Source organism: Diuraphis noxia, unplaced genomic scaffold, assembly GCF_037042655.1.
Source record: "Diuraphis noxia isolate RWA-SAM2 unplaced genomic scaffold, SU_Dnox_SAM2 contig0005, whole genome shotgun sequence".
Taxonomy (NCBI): domain Eukaryota; kingdom Metazoa; phylum Arthropoda; class Insecta; order Hemiptera; family Aphididae; genus Diuraphis; species Diuraphis noxia.
The window spans coordinates 3,630,261-3,647,977 of record NW_028301715.1 but is presented as its reverse complement, the minus strand read 5'-3'; the positions used below and the strand labels follow the sequence as shown (position 1 = coordinate 3,647,977).

The window sequence follows — 17,717 nt, the reverse complement described above, 5'->3', positions numbered from 1 at the left end:
AACCCGCACCAACCTCAACATGCCATCTACCATAGAAGAAGCGTTAGGCGAAAGTCAAACTACAAAAATAATAATATTTTTAAGTACCATTAATATTATCAAAAAATTGTAACTTTGTAAACCAATAAATGTAATTGTAATATATATACAATATATAACACTAATCTTAAGAAAATATCATGTAAAAACTAATGTCAGGCTAATAACCTAAGTTGTTGTAGTCATATCATGTAAAGAAAATGCCAATCTAAATAACTGGTAAAATTTTCAAGTAACTACGACTTATACTTTTTGAATAATCACAAATATTTAAAATCGTTTAAGGATAAATCGTTATCGTTACGCTATTTCGTAAAAATTTAAAATTCAAACGCACTTAAAATTTGTTCTGTAATGATGCTTCGAGTTTTCTCTATAGCTACTTGAAGGAAAACTTACGGAAAACTTATTGTTGTATTTTTAATCCTTAGTATAAGCACGAACAATTTTATGATTTTTAAACTTCAAAATTACTTGCAAATTTTCGCGTTTTCGACAGATTTCGTAAAAGTTTGAACTTCAAATTCTAATAAAAAAAAATTGTGCCTATGTATTCTTATAAATTTTTAATAACTATAAGATTAACTTATGAGAAACTTTGTATTAAATTTTCAAGTATTTTGATAGGGCAAAAAAGATTTTACCGACACTTCCAAAAAAAATTTTCAGAAAAATTGAAAATTTCAGTTGTCTATGAATATCTCAAAAACAGTCAAAATATTAAGAAAATTAAATCATGTAAAGAAAATGCCAATCTTAATAACTGGTAAAATTTTCAAGTATCTACTACATATACTTTTTGAATAATAACAAATATTTAAAATCGTTTAAAAATAAATCGTTATCCTTACGCTATTTCGTAAAAATTTAAAATTCAAACGCACTTATTTTTCCTATAATGATGCTTCGAGTTTTTTCTATACCTACTTGAAGGAAAATTTACGGAAAACTTAGTGTTGTATATTTAATCCTTAGTTATAAACCCAAAAATTTTTATGATTTAAAATTACTTGCAAATTTTCGCGTTTTCGACAGATTCCGTAAAAATTTATTAAGCGTTTATAGCTTATAAAAAAAAATTGTGACTAACGATTTTTAATTTTTTTTAGCTACAATAAGAACAACTCATAAGGAGCCTTGTATTAAATTTTCAAGTTTTTTGGTTTTCTAAAATTTTTTTACCGACACTTCAAAAAAAAATTCTCATAAAAATTGAAAATTTCAGTGGTCTATATAAATAACTCAAAAAAAGTCAAAAATTTTTGAAAATTAAACTGTATATAGATAGATCACTGACATAAACATTTGGTGAAAATTTCAAGTACTTATAGTGATTAGTTTTTGAATTATAACTATATAAAAAATCGATTTGGTCGAAAACTGGTTTTGTGTAAAAATTCCCGTTTTTCTGTCATTTTTTTTTTGTTTTTCTCGATTTTTTTGAAAACTGTTGGAAAATGTTTACCTCTATAATGCACCAAGGATATTCACTTTTACATCGGAAACCACCCCCAAAATTTGAAATTGAAGCATTATTTTGACTAGTTATGCTGTACACGGACACAAAAAAAACATATCATTGTAAAATCAATACATTCATCACTTCGTTCAGAATCTAAAAAAAGGTTTCAAATGTTGAACTGATTAAATTTTTCTTTATATAAAATCAACACTGCAGTGGGCTTTGGCACTCGTCTGCATAGGTAAAATGATCTCGAAGTTATAAGCGAAAGAAAAAAAAAACATAAACATTTTTTTGCCCCCTTAGGATTCGAGACGAAAAACTGTCGTCCGTATTTTTTGTAAGTTGCATCGTTTGTTCCCCTTCACGACTATATAGATACTACAGTAAGTTATGCATTGTTTGACGGAATTTCAGATAATGATGAAACGAATATGGAGGTTATTATATTATATGAGGAACGAGTTTTATTTTGGGATTTTATAATAATATTATGTGTATATATAACCAACGGTGAGGTTTTTATTATCAAGTATACGACTTTACAATGTATAATATTGTGAAATATATATCTATAAACGTCCCAGTGAATCGGGAGCTTACCGCTTTCGTGGTATATAGGTAGGTATAACATAATAACATATAATAGTGTGGGCGGCCTACTGCGTATAGCGTATTCGATTTTCTACAATACCCCGGCGTCGATGACATACTATATCTATATATTATACAGGGTGATTCACGAAGCATGCTCACCCCATTTTTCTCCAATACTGCAATTTTTATAAATTTATAAACTTATTAAATACGTAAAAATGCCTAATATTTTAAGCATTTTTTACTACTTCATGCTGCGGAGTTCTCGTATTAAAAATAAAAGTTTGAAGCTCCGCAGCATGAAGTAGTAAAAAATGCTTAAAATATTAGGCATTTTTACGTATTTAATAAGTTTATAAATTTATAAAAATTGCAGTATTGGAGAAAAATGGGGTGAGCATGCTTCGTGAATCACCCTGTATAATATATAGACAAACTTTAATTTTTAATACGAGAACTCAATGTTTTTATATCAAATTATTTAGTGGATATTTGAGTGATTATATTATTATTATAATATTATTCAACATAAATAATTTATAAAAATCACTCGAGTACAATAAATACTAGATCGTGCAATATGCGTGTATTTTATATTTTTGTAAAACAAAAGGACTATAGGACATAAGGACTATAGGTACATGATTATATCTTTAGTGCAAACACTTTAATAACTGAAAAAGTACTCGTTTGAATATTGAATGAGGGACATAAACATTTTCAAAAAAAAAAAACTATCCATTTAACAACCTACAGTGCAAAAGGGGGAAGGGATTCGATTAAAATGCAAAAGTTTGTATCGACACATATGATGCTCTTTATATGTACCTAAACCTAGTAAGGAAAATACAATAAATTGGGAATTTTGAGTTTGAGTAGGTTTGTTTAAAAATTTCAATAATCAGAATTCGAATGAATTGTGATTATTAAATGAAAAATACATTGTACTTGGCGAATCGCCCTGCACACGGAACCATTAAACCCCATTGTATATTATATAATATATTCTGCACAACATTGTGTACAGTGCACTTTCGTCCATACGGTATAATATTATTATTAAATTCACTTTACCTGTATCGCAGCGGTTTATATTTATTGTTATGTACAGCAACAATACCACCATATCAAAAACCTTGTTTACCGCCACTGGTGGGTTTTGTCGGAACGATGACGAAGAGGAAAACGGGATCGTTAGCGTTGGATTTAGTCTCGGCGGAAACGTGTGGGTCAAATGCCAAAATTCCTTCGAGTGTGTGTGAGTATATAATATGACGTACACACACGTATATATATACGCGTAGGAACGCGGACTAGAGCCGAATAGAGTTATTATTTTGAGGATCAGATCTAATCGAGAAAAATATAGTAACAATCGTTCGTTGGTTGGAGGCTCGGTATAGTGTTGTGCACAATATCAGAACAAATACGCCCCAGAAAATGTCGAGTGTGCGAAAAAATGTCACTTATATATATATATATTATGATTATAGTGCTGGCTGGCCGCCGAGAATAAGTTATTATAATACTACGAAAATTTTCATATTTTTCGCAATAATGATTTCTAAGACGTAGCTTATAGCGACATGGAAATATTATGCATAGTACATTGTGAAACTTCCTTTTAATGATATTTTTTGTTTAATGAATTTTATTGTTTTTAAGGACAATGACCTTCATTGTTATTCATCCTTAATATCTTTTTAAGGAATGCTAAAATTTTTTTTTATGGTTCCCCATGCGGCTTCGTTACATGGAATAAGTTTTATTTATTTACTTACTCTTTTTAATTTATCTACTTATTTAATCATAAAGTATAATATAAATTTAGGTTTAATTTGAAATTCATACTAGATAAGTATAAATACTTGATATTTTGTTTTCTAAATAATAAAAATATTACAACCGTTAAGATTCATTCGGAAAAGTTTAGATTAACGAATAGTTGGTTAGAGTTATTACAATGCAGTGAAACGCCAGTATATTAGTGCTGGGTAGTTGATATGGGTAAGTGGGTGGTTTGTTGAACATTTACTAACCACAAAGTATTATATTCATTGAGACTGCAGATTGAAATAATAACAATTCCTTCGTATTATGATTCCATGGAATTAGAAATTAAGAATTCTATGCATGTATGGCATACATACACCTAAACATAGACGTGTTTACAATTTGTATACATTTATATAATCTTTATAGTTTATAACCATAATTTTTCCTTATACTTAAACGCCACCGCACTGCAGCTTGATGAAAAATTCGGATGCTTCGGAGGTTTTTTAACTATTCGTTTATACTGTGATTATTAGTATAGTATGCAGGAGATCATAATTTTAAGTTATGTTAATATTCGCCTTTTTCGTGAGCATATCATCATCTGCCTCTAGGTTCATGAAAATACTTTAGTAGGTATTGCATATAAAAAAAAAGATCAATAAATTAGGACGTCTTTTTAAGACAAAAACATTTATTATTGTCTCATCGACCGCACCGCATAGGTACTAGGTTAAGGATAATTGGTTTTTAAATTACTGTTTGTTTATATTTTCTGGATTGATATTGTCTATACATGAAAATTGAGTAGGTATCAACAATATTTTCATATTATATATATATATATTTTTTTATTATTAAAAAGTTAATCTTACAGTCTGTGTACATCATACACAAAAAAATACATTAACAATGACCAACGACACCAACACTTGCATCCTACCACTATATAATAAATTTTATATAAAACAGTTCTTTCAGCTATTATTCTGAACTTATCAAAATTATCGTCCCTCACAATATCTGAAAAACCTCCCCACTGTCAGAAAATGGCAACATGATCTTCCATATATAACATTACTTTATGAGTTCGCGTCCGGAAATAATCTGAACAGACCTTCTATTCTCTCACGTTGTTACAATGTCTAATATATATATATATTGTTTAATTTAATATTTTATGAGTACTACGTCGCACCCACAAATGATGTTATCAGCTCCGTCTAAAACACGTACCTACGGCATAGCAAATTTCCGTTCACTTGCAGTTTCATTATTGTGCTTTTAGTTTTGATATTAGAGTGAGTTGACCTACATATTTTAAAATTTAAAGGTAAGTTTACTATTATTTAAAGCCGTACGTAGGCTTTTATTGATATTGTTGTTTTCCAGTAGATTATGATTTTATGACATTTTTGAGACTTTACATCTTAAAAATTATCATAAATTCATAAACTTACTCGAATATAATAATATCAATTAAAGCCCACTAACGTTTAAATTTTATCATAGGTCAATTCACTGTAATATCAAAACTTACAGCACCCTGTTGAAACTAGTAAGCGAAAAATTTGCTATTTCGGACACGTGTGTGACACATATTATTACGTGGGTGCGACGACGTCCTCTCAAAGCAAATATAATAAATATATTATATTTACTTAAAATATCGTCGCATTATGCCTAATTTATTCACGCCTCGCCACTGCGGGGCATATACATACCTGTTGGCAGTTTGATTTGACGAGGGAAAAAAATCCTTTCCGGTCCGATCGTGGACGAGAGCTGCAGCACAGCGGAGGCGCCTCACATACACGGGCGCCGTCAGTGGCGGCGGCGGCGGCAGCGTCGACGACACATCATGAGTACATGGCCGACACCTCGACACGGCCGTCAGTAGTTTCCCGCGGATCGCCAACGCCGGACGACCAACGCCAACACGCAAGACGCGGACGCATCACACGACGACGACCGTTGCACCGGGCGAGTGTTTCGAAACAACCGTTTGAATCCGTCGCGGCCGCTCTTCCCTCATCAGTGTGCCTTGCGCGCGCTGTCCGTCCGCCCGTCGTTCAGTCGGTCAGTAAGTCAGTCAGTCAGTCCGTCCGTCCGCGACAAAGTGTTGCAGTGTACGCACGATTTCACAGTCTTATCGTCTTAACACGTGCGCGGGCGCGCTCGCGATCGCGATTTTCGACTTTTTCGCGATAACGGTTGTATTGTTAATATTAATATTCAACGACGATCGCTGTGACACGATATTGGTGTCGGTCGATAATAATAATATTAATCACACGTCGCGTACGCCGCTTACCGTTTGCCGTCCGTGCCGTTAATATAACAACGTACCGTCCGGTTTTTCGGTCGTCAAGCTGTCGTCGTACAGGAGCGACTCGTCGGTGGCCGGCGGCGGCGGAGCGAGCAGCACCGGAAGCGGTAGCTATCCGCACAGCGAATATCACGGTGGCGGTAACAAAACGTACCGGCACAAGGGCCGGTCAAAGTCGGCCACGTGTAAGTACGTGGACGACAAGCCGAAAAAGAAGAAAAAGTCGTCCACCGCCGACTCGTCAACGTCCTCCAACAGCGTGTCCTTAGCATCCATACCCAACACCATCAAGCTGTCCATGCTCAACAGCGGTCTGTTGCCGTTATGTAAGTTGTGCCGTATGAGCACGAGTTTTTTTATAATTTTTCGTTTCCGCCGTCCTATCCGAGTGCAAAAATACATTAATATTATATTATAGTGAAAAAAAATACTTAATAACAACAGATAAATGATCAATTATTAAATCAGTGCTTATAAGGTTGATTTGTCTCTCTCTCTCAAAAAGATATATATATATATATAAGAAGGGTTAGGGGGATGAAAAAAGTGCAATACGAGATGTGTGGTGCGTACCTGAATTTTTAAATGTCTTATTGATCAGAATATGATTGGAAAGGATATATTTTTCGATTCATAACGTTATTACTAGTGCCTGATCTTGAACTTCTTAGGTGCAAAAAAAAATTAGAGGACTTCTAATTTAAAATCTTATAAAAAAAGCCAAAATATTTCAAAGAGTCTGGGTTCCGGTGCAATGCACCACTTGCAGCGGCGGTTTGTTCGGAACTGGTTATATTATACGTGCGGGTACATATCCTACCTACTGCTGAAAAATATTATATTGGTCCATATACGAGTAGTGTGACTATAGGTAGTGAGTAAGCACCAAATCGGATCATGGAACATGTGAGAATTGTTTAAATATTAAGAAGCTCGTTTTAGGTATAGTTTGGATAAAGACCACATCGCCTTGAATAATTAAACGGTTTGGATGGGTACGTTTTGAGAAAATCATATTCGTATTTTCACGAGAAACATATTATTATTACTATGATCAGGACGGACATGTTCGCAGTGTCTATATATATATATATATAACGAGTCAGAATGAATAATATAAAATACTAAGAAAACTTACACTAAATATTCCTTTCGTCTCTTCTGTTCTTATGTAAAAAAAAAATTATACATACAGTTTCAACAGACTTCAATACTGACACATCCGTAATAGGATTTACTTCCGGGGTAAACCTATTACAGGATATAAACGACTGCTATAACTTGAAAAACTTCGGCCTAATATAATATAGATTTTTCTTTATTTTTAAAGGTCGTAGTTTACATATTAGCGACCATTTTTAGTACAATGCTTACTCGTGTAATACAATCATAATTTTAGAAAACTGGTGAACTCACTCTGCTGTATAGTAGGCAGTAGCTAATGTATTTTTTAATTACAAAAACTTACTAACATCGATTAAGGAAACAAGGTTATAGATATTTTACATTCGATTTAGTTTTAGTATGAATGTACGATTTTACCCAACTTTGAATTTCAAATGATTATAAATAAATTGAGATTCTATTTTCGATATTTCTAAACTGCTGAAGAAACTATTTATGAGGAATGTTATATAACTAAGTTTAAAATTTTATAAAAATATATCGAAAAAAACTAAAAGAAGTTAAAAATTTCAAACGTCTATATATAAATAACTAAATAAGAGAATAAATAATATTATGTTTGGAAAATGTTAAATTAAAGGTTTTGTAAAAATGACAAGTCCTTACTGTTTTAAATCACTGAGTTTGATTGAATAATCTTTTCGATAACTCGTTTTGTGTAAAATATAATATTATCATCGTTTTTTAAATTGTTTTTTCATTAGTTTTTCCTAAACAACATTTCTTCGAATTTCCTACTTTTGACCAAAGTACTACAAGTAAAAATTCCTCATAGAATATAATATACATACCCTACATACTGCTATTTACCTTTTAGTTTGGTCGCATTTACTACTTGAAACTATAAACTACCCTTATGGTAATATTAATGATTGAAGTGAATTTTGTGCTCCAAAATGAAGTACTCTGAAATGCAAAACACAAATAAATACGTAAATCACAATCATAAAAGTAGTATATTATTTCTTGACAAAAACAAAATTTAACTACTATTTAACAATATAGAATCTTATATTAGAAAATTTTTTTATACATATTTTATCTAAAATTCTTCACAGTTTTATATTTATGAATACGGAAGGATAATATTATGAACGGTCTCAAATAATTTATAACAAGAACAGTTTAAGGCGTTTGTACCGCAGCCTTGTGCGTCCTTTAATTCTGTATAAGGTATGAATTATAATATTATAATTTTAGTAAAGAATATATTATTTCGTTATTTACAAGACGTATAATTTAAAATCTACTAAACAGAAATATTATGATTACACCAAAATTTTTAAAATATTATATGTCGATCACCGTCATGCATGCCAAGTATTCAACACTCGTACATAATTGTGTGTCAATTTGACTAATATTTAAGCATAAATAAGTTTCAACCAGTTATAATAATATTTTTGGTAGATAAACGCAATAATAATTCAATAAATATACTTCGGAAAATTTGCTTTTTTACGATCAAAACTTACGGATGTTGCACGATTTGCATATTTAATTATTATATAATACCTCGATTTTAGTGGCACGTTATATTGAAGTTTACCCAAATCAATGGCCTGTCCCGCTTTTTATTGGTTGTCCCCATCCGACCATTACACTGCAGAACCGCAATTGAGGTTTAAAATTGGATTGGAACATTATTCATTAGCAACGGCCGACATAGTTATCCTTCGTTTTTTGTGTTTTGAAAGCGATACAGATTTTTTTTAAATAGCAAAACTATCAAATGTTACCAACTATAATGCATAAAACAAACTTTATCGATTAAAATTAACTTATCTCGTAGAACTTTGTTTAAAATAAATACATAATAATATAATCTATAATCATTATTTATGTGTATATTTCATATACTAGTATATTACCTTATTTTGCCATAAAATATTTCATTTTTTACAAGTACCTATCAAAAAACATAGCTCAGTCTTACAGTCACACGTAATTGTAACAGATATTATAACTTTGAGAGAGATGCCCTCTTGAAAGTTGAAATAATATTATTTGTAAACATATATTTGTTTCATTATTTTATATTTTATAATTTATTGTCAAATGCTAATCGAACACATGGGAATTTTCAATTCCCCGTTAGGTTTTGCTAAGACATAAATATTTACTTCCTGTAGTATCAAGCTTATAATGGCTTTTAAAAATGCAATTGGTCTTTGGTTTATTTAAAATTCTAAATTATATTTGTATTAAAAACATTTAAATTTATATTCAAATCATTTGTAATTATTTTACGTAAAAAATAAGGTTACGGTTTTACTTTTACTGAAGATTTGCAAGACATTCGTGTAATTATTATATTATGGAAGAAAACAGAGCAGTAAACATTATACAGACACACAATAAAAATGTACACAGTTCAATAAAATAAAAATTGTTAGGTCACTGAAATAAAACAAACATTTTTAATTGTTTGTGTAATCTATTATGGATAAGCAAGGTAGTTTGTTTTTTTAGACATTGTGCTTAACTTAAAACTCTACAAAAAATATAACTTTACGGTTTTAATAATAATTATCGAGCAAGTACTTAACAAAATGTTGTTGCTTAATATTTTATAACTTGTAACAAATTAAGAAAATACTATTAATGACACGTTTTTCTTCCATAACACATGGTGTTTTTTATAACCAACCCATTACATAGAATGCCAAGACTCGCATGGGTCAGACATATTATAATAATATAATATACATTGCCCACACATAGTGTTTAGACGTTATACATACAAAAATATAAAAATGACCCATTGAAAAGACGGCGAATGTGTTTTCTGGTAGAAATATAAAACGTCTATTTGTTACACACACACACACACACACACACACACACACACACACACACACACACATACGGGCTTATAATACTCTACGAGATCCACTTGGAAAAGTCGACGTTGTGAGATCCATGACTTTAAATAAGTATTTTTAAACGGGATCAGAATATAAAATTTTAAAAATATATTTGGATATAATATACTCATTATATACACCAACATACTCGTGTTAAAATTATAGTATAGTAGACGTTGTGAGATCCAGTGTGTATTAAGCTTAGTCACTATATCTACACCACCATACGAGATCCTAAATTGTATATTATTTTAAAGTATCAACTTTATGAGATCCATGCAATGTTGCCGTCTTATGAATTCATACTTGTATACGGTACTAGTACCCTGACCTATGTACTGTTTTAACTGTTCTAAGCCGAATCCACGGCTACCGATCGTCGCCGTAACAATAACGTTGAATCGGTTTTCCGTGACCGTATTGACAGAAATATTATTTTCTACTTACCTGTACTGTAATTTGCTCTTATAGCTCAATCTTTGATAACGTCTTTTAGGTTTAATATCGAGATAACAATTTAAAGCAATTTACTACATCATGTAATGCGACGTACGACATATAACTATTTTGACCTTTCGTGATTTTTAGTGTTGGAACATACCTATCTAACACTTCAGTATAAAACTACTTACCTTCAAATTCATTTCTCAGCTAAGATAAATATGATTCTTTATATTAATAAATAAATAAGAATTTTTATTTTTAATGTATTTAGGCGTTTTCTTGTTTAATTTAATATATTTTATAAGAACTTTAGGTAATATTCAAACGAAAATAAGATAAGATAAAATAATGATATATTAGGGACTTACATATTAATTAATATTGCAATTTATACTTATACATAAAAAGTCATAAAATAAGTTGATTGATATTAGTTAAATAAATGAGTGTAATTGATTTTTTATCTGAGGAGTGAACTGCTGGCTAAAATTACAATTGACAGATTTTTATGTTTATTTTTGTATCATGATAATTTAACAATTAATAATGTATTAATATTATTAATTGTATAATGTATTAACTAATTATATAATTAATAATGTATATCGTTTTATTAACAATATATTCAGTAAAACAAAAAACAAAAAATAGCTTTAAACATAAAAATAAAAATAATATAAAAAACACTTTTTATAATATTTTTGTTTCTCTTTAAAATAATTAGTAAAAAATTAAAAACAATACAAGTAGGTATAATTACTGTCGGTTTATTACTTTTCAACTTAAGTTGAACTATTCATGGGTATTTGCAATTTTCGATCATTATTAGTTTTTTTTTAAATTAATATCGATAAAAATTTATTTGTTAGGTAGAAATGCTTGAAAATTTAATACAAGGATCTTAACATATTCTTACAATAGCAGTTGAAAAATAAAAGAAATGCATAGTCAACATTTTTTTTACAAGCATTCAAATTTTAATTTTGACAACATACGTAAAAATCACGAAAATTCGCAAATTATTTTAAGCTAGAAATTCATAAAATATTTTCTTTTTAAATCTAAGATTTGAAAATTATTAATAATCTATAATATATCCTAATATATCCTAGGCAGATAAACTGTCTTCGCTCAGAATCGTTTTTCGTATACAATGATATAATATCATTGGATTCAAATTTAATTCCATCCATTACAATAACCCACTTGTAACCTACTGTACAGCAGAGCAACATCCACGACTTACCCGCTTTTTTTTTATTGATCAAAAGACATCGGCGACAATGGCCAGTAGTCGTAAACGTTACATTGATTACATTATTTTTTTTTTTTTAGTATCTTAAATTAATATTTTAAATTTAATTGTACTATTCATATTTTCTTAAAAAAATAATAATTTTTGTAGAGATTATTATGGAACAGGGTAAAATACGTAAATTCGCACATAATATAATTTCTGTACCACTACATATATCAAATCTTAACTTTTTGTTACGATTTATGCTGCGCATATTTTATAGTTTAAGCTGTGTATCGTTATATGTACCATGTTAGTTTAATTTTCCATGTTACTATGTAGGTAATACAAGTTAAAACAATTAAAAGTTCAATAATGAACAAATACAGTATCAAGTCTCAAGTAGGTAGCGTAATTAGTTATGATTTCTTTTTCTTAGGATAGAGGGATGAGTATAGTTCTAGGAAACAGTATCCTTTTAAACTTAATAAAAAAAATATAGTCGGCTTGTACCATTTGGTATATAATACAATGCATATGTTAAAATCTTCTACTAAAAAATATTTCGATACCTAAATAGTAAACGATCAGATAATAAAAATGAAAATATGTATTAAAAAATAAAATAATAATGAGCATAACTAAAAATTCGTAGAACTGATAGAAATAATACCTATATTATCAATTCTAATTGACAAATAATAGTTTATACAGAGAAGCCTTATAAGTAGTAAGTAGTAAATTATCTTCTTCAATAAATATAAAAATGGATTTCTGTCCATCTGTCTTTTATGCATTCCTAAACGGCTGGACCGACTGTGATAACATTTGGTACAGAGATATATTAGACCATTGATTATAAATATTTATGTATTTATAATCAATGATTAGACCTATGGGCAGAAGATACGCTAAGTTAAAAAGTGGTAGGTCCAACGCCTGGAGGTGCTCCAACGGAAATTTTGAAATTTACGATGAACATTTTTGTTTATAGACAACTGCTTTTAGTTACTGTAATCACAATTAGTTGCTATTGGTTTCAATAATAATAATAATTAGTGTAAAAGTAATTATTAATTAATATCCCTGAATTTGTTATTATTATTTACAGCATAACTAATCGAAATAATGCTTCAATTTCAAACTTTGGGGGTGGTTTCCGAAGGAAAAGTGAATATCCTTGGTGCATTATAGAGGTCAAAAGTAAATATTTTCCAACAGTTATGAAAAAAATCGAGAAATACAAAAAAAAGTGACAGAAAAACGGGAATTTTTACGCAAAACCAGTTTTCGACAAAATCGATTTTGGTTTTTGATGTAACTTTAAAACAAATGACCATAGATACATGAAATTTTCACCTAATGTTTATATAAGTATATTCTATCCACCATGCAATTTTCAAAAAATTTCGACTTAATTTGAACTATTCATAGGCATTTCAAATTTTCGATCATTATTAGTTTTTTTAAAATTAATATCGATTAAAATTTATTTGTTAGGCAGAAAAGCTTGAAAATTTAATACAAGGCTCTTAACATATTGTTACGATAGCAGTTGAAAAATAAAAGAAATTCATAGTCACATTTTTTTTTATAAGCATTCAAAGTTTGAATTTTGACAAAATACGTAAAAATCACGAAAATTCACAAATTATTTTAAGGTAGAAATTCATAAAAAATTTTCTTTTTAAATCTAAGATTTAAAAATTTAATATAAGATTTCTTACAAGTTTTTCAATCTTTATCACAGATAAAAATTCCACCGGAAATTCAAATTAAATTTTTATGAGCATTTGAAATTTAAATTTTTACAACATTGGATTTTCACTTTTAGCGATTTCCTTATTTTGGTGTAACTCTAAAACAAATTACCGCAGATACTTGAAATTTTGACTGAATGTTTATCTAGGCGTTTTATATATTTGATAAAATTCTCAAAATATTTAGATTTGTTTTGAGCTGTTTACTGACATTTTAATTTTTCAACTTTTTTAGTTTTTTTTTCTATAAATATCGATAAAAATTTATTTGTTCGGTAGAAAAGCTTGAAAATTTAATACAAGGCTTCTAACACATTGTAACAATAGAAGTTAAAAAATATTAAAAATTCGTAGGCACGATTTTTTTTATAAGCATTTAAAGTTCAAATTTTGACTAAATACGTAAAAATTACGGCAATGTTCAAATTATCTTAGATAGAAATTCATAAAAGTTTTTCTTTTTAATTCTAAGATTTGAAAATTTAATACAAGGCTCCTAACATATTTTTACAATAGAAGTTGAAAAATAAAAGAAATACATAGCCACAATTTTTTTTTTATAAGCATTCAAAGTTTGAATTTTTACAACATATTATGTAAAAATCACGAAAATCACGAAAATTCGTAAATTATTTTATGCTAGAAATTCATAAAAAAATTTTCTTTTATATCTAAGATTTGAAAATTTAATACAAGGCTCATTATATATTTTTACAATAGCAATTGAAAAATAAAAGAAATATATAGTCACAATTTTTTTTTATAAGCATTTAAAGTTCAAATTTTGACTAAATACGTAAAAATTACGGCAATGTTCAAATTATGTTAGATAGAAATTCATAAAAGTTTTCCTTTTTAATTCTAAGATTTGAAAATTTAATACAAGGCCCCTAACATATTTTTACAATAGCAGTTGCAAAATAAAAGGAATACATAGTCACAATTTTTTTTTAAGCATTCAAAGTTTGAGTTTTGACAACATATTATGTAAAAATCACGAAAATACAGAAATTATTTTAAGCTAGAAATACATAAAAAATTTTCTTTTTATATCTAAGATTTGAAAATTTAATACAAGGCTCATAATATATTTTTACAATAAAAATTGAAAAATAAAAGAAATGCGTAGTCACAATTTTTTTTTTACGAGCATTCAAAGTTTGAATTTTGACAACATATGTAAAAATCACGAAAATTCGCAAATTATTTCAAACTAGAAATTCATAAAGATTTTTCTTTTTAAATCTAAGATTTGAAAATTTTTAATAATCTATAATATATCCTAGACAGATAAACCGTCTTCGCTCAGAATCGTTTTTTGTATACAATTATATAATATCATTGATTCAAATTTAATTCCATCCATTACAGTAACCCACTTGTAACCTACTGTACAGCAGAGCGACATACACGACTTACCCGCTGTTTTGTGTTTATAACTAAGTATTAAAAATACAACACTAAGTTTTCCGTAAGTTTTCTTTCAAGTAGCTATAGAGAAATCTCGAAGCGTCATTATAGGAAAAATTTGAGGTGCGTTTGAATTTTAAATTTTTACGAAATAGCGTAACGATAACGATTTATCCTGAAAAGATTTTAAATATTTAATATTATTCAAAAAGTATAAGTCGTAGATAATTGAAAATTTTACCAGTTATTTAGATTGGAATTTTCTTGACATGATTTAATTTTCGAAATATTTTGACTTTTTTTAGATATTTATAGACAACTGAAATTTTCAATTTTTCTGAAAATTTTTTTTTGAAGTGTCGATAAAATTTTTTCGGCCTTATCAAAATACTTGAAAATTTAATACGAAATTCCTTATAAGTTATTGTTATAGTGATTAAAAAATTATAAGAATACTAAGGTACAACTTTTTTTTATAAGCGTTTGAAGTTCAAATATTGACAAAAATTCGTCAAAACCATGAATATTTGCAAATTATTTTGTAGTTCAAAATTCAAAAAATTGTTTGTATTTATATCTAAGGTTAAAAAATTCAACACTAAGTTTTCCATAAGTTTTGCTTCAAATAGCTATACAGAAAGTTTGAAGCGTCATTATAGGAAAAATGTTTTGAGCGTTTGAGTTTTAAATTTTTATGAAATCGCGTAACAATAACGATTTATCCTCAAATCAGGTATATGTATATTGTATATCTATCACAATATAAGGTATTATGAATTAAGATAACTACATGCAATGTTTTTGGAAAAATTGATTACCAAATTAAATTTTTATTATTTTTATTTTTTATTTATTTATTATTTTTAATTAAATTAAATTTTTAATAAAATAAAAAATGTCTTATTTTAAAATGCGTCCTAATTGAAAAATAAAATATTTGTTTCAAAATAGAATAAGTATATGACAATATTTAAATATAATATATCCTACACTGACAAATCATCTCCGTTCAGATTCGCTTTTCGTATACAATGATACCTATCATTGCTTTCAAATTTAACCTACCCTAGTCAGAGGTTCATCCCACCCCCTAATGTACAGCAGAGCGACATCCACTTACCCGCTTTTTTTATTATTTGTTTCCAATCGACGACCAATGAGTTAATTGACACAAATCTACCACAAACGATAACTACAGTAATCGTCAGTGACTCAATGCATGGGCCATATTGGCAGCCAAAAACTATGATTTAAAATGTAAATTCAATCAATATTACCATTTTAAACGAAATTCTAGGCGAAACGACAACATACCAGTCCATCGATATCGTAATGAATCAAGACCGTTATCATCTATAAGTATAAAAACATACTGCTACATAGGTAGCATAATCATAGGTAACGAATTTAACACATAGTTTGAGTAATAGGTAGGATTTTCAACGGGCTACAAAATGCATGGGTTCAGCTAGTACTTATAATATAAATACATAAGTATATTCTACTATGCATAATAACAAGTGTAACTATAGTTTATATTATACAATACATTTGTCAATATATTATAGGTAGGTAGGTATACTATAATATAAATGATAAGTAATAAGTTATAACTTATAACTACTGATAAATGCATAATACAAATTATTGCAAATTACAAGCACAATAATGTATAACTATTATGTCCACTTATAATATTATTGTTATTTTATTTATTATTCTAAAATAATTCCAGAAAAATCATAACAAGTAATGATTATTATTATGTTGCTATTTATATATTATACTCGTAACGTAAATAGACACGGCCCGTCACGCGTAGCAAGTTATCGAATGTGCAGTGACAAACATTGCACTCTGACACTGCTGCTCGCAGATCATACATAAAATAATTATCTAAACTATACAAATTATAAAATATATTAAATGGGATCTCGTAAAGTGCATATACTGCACTATGGACACACAGTGCAATGTTGCCGTCCTCATTAAACGTTACGGAGCTCACAACATCTACTACATGAAACGCGAACATAGACAAAATACAATTGTACATAATAAAATATACACGGGAGAACACACAACATTTATAAAAATAGGTCTTTGCGAGATCCTGTTGTTTTTCGCTGGAAATCGTTCAAGGACACATATTATACCAATATATGGTACAAACGTTGCGAGATCCACCCATTCGGATCTCACAACGAAAACGGATCTCGTAACGCTGCTCGTTTTCCATACGTCGGATCTCCTAACGTACTATAAGTACGGCCACACACACACACACACACACACACACACACACACACACACACACACACAACAACCAACAATAATAATAATAATATATATCAAAGTTTTCGAAATGCAATTTACCATTGTGTGAATATAGAAGCGTATACGTGCCGTAATATACAAGTTTGGATTCTATGAATGAATGCCACTACGCCTTGTACACGCGTACAATGGAAAAGTTGTGTATAGAATAGATTAAAAAAAAATCGAAAAAATCGTAATTTAAATCGTCAAATAAAAACATTGACTTTTTTTAACGAACCAAATAAATAGTACTATTGTATTATATATACGGGAAAAGGTCTGTTACTAAAAA

General features: G+C 28.9%; 1 protein-coding gene across 2 annotated transcripts in view; it reads left to right on the top strand.

Moving 5' to 3' along the window:
- The first annotated feature begins 5,793 nt into the window (after nt 1-5,793).
- The window catches only part of LOC107164719 (protein tyrosine phosphatase 36E), a 208,327-nt gene continuing 196,403 nt past the window's right edge, over nt 5,794-17,717 (top strand). For both annotated transcript variants that reach the window (XM_089228617.1, XM_089228616.1), the window contains exon 1: nt 5,794-6,529. In XM_089228617.1, the coding sequence (XP_089084743.1) occupies nt 6,502-6,529 (28 nt within the window). In that variant the 5' untranslated portion in view covers nt 5,794-6,501. The remainder of the gene's footprint in view (nt 6,530-17,717) is intronic.